We start from the raw sequence: 6,928 nt of genomic DNA on the forward strand, positions 1-6,928 counted from the left end.
ACAACACAGAGACAAGCCCTTTGGCACAAACTGGTGCAAGCTGACTAAAATGCCCATCCATTCTCTGGCAGCCCATTCCATATATGCACCACTCTCTGTGGGAAGAAGTTGCCCCTCAGGTCCTTCTTAAATTTTCTCCTCTCACCTTAAACCGAGGTCCTTTAGTTTTCAATTCCTCACCCCTGGGAAAAAGACTGTGTGCATTCATCCTATCTGTGCCCCTCATGATTTTATACACCTCAATAAGGTCACCCCTCATTCTCCTACATTCCAAGGAATAAAGTCCTATCCTGGCTGACCTCTCCCTATAACTCAGGCCTATTAGTCCTGACCTCATCCTCGTAAATCATCTTTGCACTCTTTCCAGCCTTTCCTATAACAGGGGGACCAAATCTGTACACAATACTCAAGTGTAGCCTCACAAATGACTTGGACAACTAATAACATATTGTCCTAACTCCTATACTCAATGCCTCGACCGACGAAGGCCAGCATGCTAAATGCCGCCTTCACTGCCCTGTCTTCCTGTGATGCAGCTTTCAACAAACTATGTATTTGTACTGCTAGGTGTCTCTGTTCGACAATACTTCCCAGGAACTTACCATTTGCTGTATAAGTCCTACCTTGGTTTGACTTTCCTAAGTGCAACACCTCACACTTACCTGTATTGAATTACATTTGCTAATTCTCTGCCCACTTCCCCATTTGATCAAGATCCTTCTGTTTTTTTTTTGATAAACTTCCTCACTATCAACAATACCTTATAATTTTGTATCATCCACAAACTTATTAATCATGCCTTGTACATTCACATCCAGATCATTTGTGTAAATAACAAATAACAAAGATCCCAGCACCACCCCTGTGGCACAGTATTAATCACATGTTTCCAGTCTGAGAAACAACCTTCAACCATCACCCTCTGCTTCCTACCATTGAGTTAATTTTTAATCCAATTAGCTAGATCTCCCTGGATGCCATGCGATCTAATCTTCATAACCAACCTGCCGTGTGGGATCTTGTCAAAGGCCTTACTAAAGTCCATATAGACAACATCCACTCCCCTATCCTCTTGGTTACCTCTATGGAAAAACCCAAAGATTTATCAGACATAACTTCCTGCACACAAGTCATAGTTAGATTTCTCATGTTGTTTCTTTTGTGGAATAAAGCCAAATCTGCAAAATGCTTACTTATGAGGTGGTATTTCACTAAAACTTTAAATTATCGAGCAAGCCAGATTTTATTCTGGGGTTTTATGTAACCAAGAGTAACTCAATTGGGATCTTAACCACAAAGGTGACAATGGCTGGATGGCCAAAGCTCGGTCGTAGAGTTTTAGGAAATTTCTAAAGGAGGAAAGTGAGGTAAATTGGAGGAATTACCAGAGCTTGGGGCCTAGGCAACTGACAGCATAACCACAAGTGTGGAGTGATTATGATTTGGGATTTGTAAGAGGCCATAAGTAGAGGAGTGTAGATATCTCAGCACTGTGAGGATGGAAGAAGTTATAGTGGTAAGAAGGGGGTGTGAGACCTTGAAGGGATTTGATAACTAAGATGAGAATTTTAAAGTTTGACCAGGAGTTAATGTAGTTCAGCAAATTGTTGTGGTACATTGGTTTACCTGTTTAGAAACCAATCCATATATCTCAATGAGAAGTTGTGGATGTGTTTTTAGTTTTAAGACAATTTGATTTTACCTTTCCAGAGTGGAACAATGTCCAAAATGCCAAAATTTGAAATTGAATTACCAGCCTCTCCCAAATCTACAAACCTCAGCCTTTCTGATATTATAATGGCCACTATGTAAGTAAGAAGCTTCTCTCTAAGTGATAATGTCTAATTCTGTGTTTATTTTTCATGCTTCAGAAGAGCATTTCTAACAGTGCTACCAGGCTCAGATGGTGCTACTCCATGGAATTAATTTAAAAGGACTTTTAGATCTGCTTGGTCCTGACTATTTAGTTATTCCACACTCCAGAGAGATGATAAAACTAACCAATTCCTTCTGCTATTAATTTAATGTTACCCTGATTCCCCAGGATGTCTGTCAAATCCAACCAGAGTTCTCTAGTAAGTGATCTTCCTGCACTCAGACTGCCACACCTGGTCTCTTTGACAATTTGGGGGCATTTCGGGGTTTTTAAATTGAAGCATACCCAAGTTATGTAAAAACGATTTGGATTGCTATTGTTAACTGTATAAAAAATTGAAGTGGTTTTCAAAAATTTTGAGCAGGCCTGATACAGACTGGCTCCCAAAGACTTGCCAAGTGACTAAAAAGGGAATGAGAGAAGGAAGCCCTGTTTGTATCAAGATTGCTGAGCTCTAGTGACTGACCCACTGCTTTAAATTGTGGACTATTTAGGAAGAGGATGGTTAACTGGTAACAATTCAGTTTATAAAAATGTGAAACCTAGTTAAGTAAGAGATTTGTGAAACTTTCTGGAGATCCTGTGGAGCAGCAGATTATTTCTGACTGAAACAGGGTCCCTTTTGTGCATTATTGGTAGGGAAAGAGGTCGAAATATAATTTAAAAGAGCAGCTTGCTTTAGTCTCCACTTATGAGGAAGCTTTTGATTTTCTCTGGACATTTTAGCGTGCTGCAGTGATTGGACAAATCATGATTGAGTGTGTTCAGAGATCCTACCAACTGTTGTCTTTAGTTGGTTGGCACCAACCATTCTTGTCATGTTGATACAGAAATTTTACTGTATCTCCTAATGGTAGGAATAATCTTTCGACTGCAGTAGTAATTTTTAAATCTTTATTTTTACCAAGATATGGACAACTTTACGTGCTTTATCTGAAGCACCAACCAAGGACTCCAAATAACCCAGGGGCAGAAGTGATCTTGTATTATTTACCCAGGTAAGACTTGCTCATTCAGATCCCACTGAGTCTGTGTTATACTTTTTAAGATGAGTTTCCTAAATATTTACTGCATTTTAATTGCAGGGAAGGTCAATGTAAGAAAATGCACATATTAAAATTAAATACCACAGGCAAATTTGCCTTGAATGTTGTTGATAACTTGGTTGTGGTGCATCACCAAAGTTCTCAGGTAAGGAATTTAACTAGTCTCTTTGCCTCATAATAAAAATCTAAAGAACTGTGGATGCTGTAAATCAGAAGTTGCTGGAAAAGCAACTATGAAGTCTGGCAGCAACTATGAAGTGAAATCAGATTTAACATTTCGAGTCTGGTGACTCTTCCTCAGAACAGTTCTGAGGAAGGGTCACTGGACCCGAAACGCTAACTCTGATTTCTCTTCGCATGTACTGTCAGACCTGATGAGCTTTTCCAGCAACTACTGTTTTAGTGTCTCCTTACTCGCTGTTCATTGCTAATCTTAGTGGATCGGTAACCATTTCAAATGATCTCTGTCCCCACAAACACATGGAGTTGTTCAGTAGGCTGTTCAGTTCTTGAGCCTGTTCCTCTATTCAATAAGATCATGGCTGATCTAATTGTAACCTCAAATCCACATTTCTGTCTACTCCTGAAAATCTTTCAACTCCTTGCTTGACAAGAAACGATCAACCTCTGCCTTAAAAATGTTCAAGGATTATGCTTCCACCATCTTTCAGGAAAAAAACTTGCAAAGATTCACAACCCCCCAGAGAGAAAAAAACCCCACCAACTCTCTGCTTTAAATGGACGGACCTGATGTTTAAAGAGGGGCCCCTAGTTCTCGATTCTACCATAAGAGGAAGCAGGCTCTGCACAACTCAGCATCACATTCTCTCTATCTTGTATGTGATCTGACTCCCATAGTCTCTCACCCCATCCTCTCTCTGTCGCTTTCTAATGGCAATTATGTTTCCCAATCAGGATGGCATGGATGTTTTTATCTTTGGAAGTGATGTGGCTGTATGTGTTTTGGGAATCAGTTGTTCTCTTGGTGGGATTCACTGTAGGAGGAAGTGAGAAAAATTGTCTGCACACCGTTTGACCCTGTGATTTCTTTGAATTTCTTCAGACATCAATGATCTTTGATATAAAACAGCGAGCAGAGTTTGATGGAGTTGTCACCATTCATCATCAAGTGCTTCCAGCTTTATCTATTCACCCATGCAAGATTCCTCGGGCAGGTGCGTATGTTCAGAATAACCTTGAGTACAGGTGATTGTTCACATACTTTGGTGCTTTGACATTGAGCTTAGTTTTGATTGTCAATTAAAGTAGATGTAGTATTGAAAATAAATTTTTCCATTTCCTGTTGAAAACCATCCCATGAGATTTCCTGATTTAATGAGGATCGAGAGAAGCAATGGGAATGTTAAAACTATCCTCTGTGCACTTCCCAGTCCTGAGGGGAAGGTTAGCAGGATTCCTGCTTCTCTCTCCAATGACTTGTGTTACATTGTGTACGCATGTTCCTTATACAGGAAATGCAAGCTTTGAGTCAGCTGTGGGACCTTCTGAAAGTAGCTCACCAACATGTACTGCCCACACACACTCATATAACGTGGTCACTTTGGCGAGGTAACAGAGGCTGCAGTTTCCTTTCTCTGTCTGAAGCCTCCTCCAGTTTCGCTTCTTTGCATCTTTCACTACCTCTCCCCTGCCATTGGCAGCCATGCCCTAAGCTCAGGAATTTCCTCCCTAACTCTCTACTTCTCTCTCCTCCTTTTAAGCTGCTGTTTTAAAAACTACCTGTTTTGATCCAGCTTTTGTTCTTCTTTCCTAATATATTGCTCAATATCGAATTCTGTTTGATAACACTCCTGTGCAGTTAAATCCGGACATAGAAACTACATCTCTTTCTGTCTTTGTTGTAGTCATGTAATATTGTATTAATGTCTTAATTCTTTGTCCAGGTCCATCAGCTGTAACAACACAAAGCCCTGTCCCATGTGAACTTTGTATCCTTCAGAGTGAATCGTAAGCTAACATCTAAAATTGCCATGTGAATTTCTGACTAAGCATTAAAATGAGCCAAGTTCCATCAGTGGGACAATTTACTTGAGAGTCGGGCAGCATCTGTGGAAAGGGTAACGGTTAATATTTTCATATCAATTCATCAGAAGAACAATAAAGTTAGACACAACATCTTCTCAGAGCTGGGAGGGTGGGGAAAGAAAAGCCACAAGGGAAGTGGAGAACAGGTGTGATTGGCCAAGTTAAGAGGGTTAGACAGGGAGTGAGAATCTCTGCAAGCTGAGAGGAAGTGTTTTATGAAAGGGTCTGATGGCGTGAAGGATGGAATCAAACTGCAGATCAGGGCAGCTCTTAAAGTGAGGACTGTCCATGTGAGTTGCTTAAATTTGTTCACTCCATCTGGCTAGGCCATCATTCGTTGGTATCCCTGATTAATTAGAGGGCAATTAAGAGTCAGACACACTGTTGTGGATCTGGAGTCCCATTTAGGCCAGAGGTAAGATTTCCCTCCCTAAAGGACGTTGGTGAACCTGATGGGTTTTTTTAATGACAATCGACAGCGGTTTCATGGTCATCTGTAGACTAGCATTAAATTCTAGATTTTATTGAATTTTTTTGGGATTCAAACCAACATCTCCAGAATATTTAGCCTGAGTTCTGGATTAGTAGTTCATTGACATTATCACTATACCATAGACCTGGGTGATTCATGACATTAAGTGTGTGTCTCAGGAAGCTTATGCCTGAAACATCGACTCACCTGCTCCTCGGATGCTGCCTGACCTGCTGTGCTTTTCCAGTGCCACGCTTTTTGACTTGATCTCAGGAAGCAGGAATGGTTATAGGGCCTGGGACAGAATGGGGTTGGAGGCCGGGGCCAGAAGCTGCATTGTGGCCAGTCATTCCTCTTCCTGTCCCTCGATAGTAATACAGTCTCTATATATCTGGACCAGTAATCAAGAGGTCTAGATAGTAATCTGGGGACCAGAGTTCGAATCTTGCCACAGCATCTCAGGGAATTTTAAACTCCATTCTTAAAATGGTTTTAGAAAGTTAGTGCTGTATTGTTGTGGATTCATTAGGGAAGGAATTCTGCTAAACTAAGTGTGATTCCCAGAGCCACAGCAATGTTAAATTTTAACTTCTGTCTGAAATGGCCTAGTAAGTTACTCATTTGTTTCCAAGGAAACAGATCTCCAACAGCACCACAAGAGGCAACTTGGGGTGTGTCACTGCCTGAACCTGTTAACTTAATAAAATGGCTGGATATCATGGACATAATTATGTTCATGGGTGAATCCAAAACATAAAGGGTGGAAAATGAAGTGGCATTCATGTGGAATAATATAGAGCTAGAGATGGTTACTATTAAAGTCAGTTTTAATGGACATGTGGTCAAACACAAGGAGAGGAACCTTTGCGAACTCTTGGGTGAACTGTGAAACTGAGGCTGCCTGCCCCCTCGGAGGGACATAAAAGACCAAGGGCACTATTTGGACAAAGAGCAGGAGAGTTGTTCCTTGTTTCCTGGTCAGTGTTGATCCTTCAGTCAGCATCATTACAGAATATCTAGTCACTGACATGTTGCTCTTTGTGGGAGCTTGCTGTGTACAAATTGGCTGGTGTGCTCCCTACATCACAGCAAGTGATAGGATTTCATTGGTTATAAAGTGCACAGTGACTATGAAAAGTGCAATGTATATTTCACTTTGGTAAAAGTAACAAAAAGATGGGGTACCGGGCTAATGGTCGGATACTTGGTAGTGTGGATGAGCAGAAGGATCTTAGTGTCCATGAACACAGATCTTTGAAAGTTTCCACCAGGTAAATAGTGCGGTGAAGAAGGAATATGGTGTACTGGCTTTTATTGGTAGAGGAATTGAGTTCCGGAGTCCTGAGGTCATGTTGCAGTTTTATAAGACTCTGGCGCGGCCGCATCTGGAGTATTGTGTGCAGTTTTGGTCGCCATACTATAGGAAGGATGTGGAGGCACTGGAACGGGTGCAGAGGAGGTTTACCAGGATGTTGCCTGGTATGGTAG

At 41.1% G+C, this 6,928-nt stretch overlaps 1 protein-coding gene across 7 annotated transcripts in view; it reads left to right on the top strand.

Annotated features, from left to right (window-relative positions):
- Positions 1-6,928, top strand: part of rmc1 (regulator of MON1-CCZ1) — a 51,779-nt gene that overhangs the window by 22,672 nt on the left and 22,179 nt on the right. For all 7 annotated transcript variants that reach the window (XM_043687592.1, XM_043687594.1, XM_043687596.1 and 4 more), the window contains exons 6-10: positions 1,711-1,808; positions 2,785-2,874; positions 2,962-3,067; positions 3,986-4,097; positions 4,827-4,871. In XM_043687592.1, the coding sequence (XP_043543527.1) occupies positions 1,711-1,808; positions 2,785-2,874; positions 2,962-3,067; positions 3,986-4,097; positions 4,827-4,871 (451 nt within the window). The remainder of the gene's footprint in view (positions 1-1,710; positions 1,809-2,784; positions 2,875-2,961; positions 3,068-3,985; positions 4,098-4,826; positions 4,872-6,928) is intronic.

This window comes from Chiloscyllium plagiosum, chromosome 4 (genome assembly GCF_004010195.1).
Source record: "Chiloscyllium plagiosum isolate BGI_BamShark_2017 chromosome 4, ASM401019v2, whole genome shotgun sequence".
NCBI lineage: Eukaryota > Metazoa > Chordata > Chondrichthyes > Orectolobiformes > Hemiscylliidae > Chiloscyllium > Chiloscyllium plagiosum.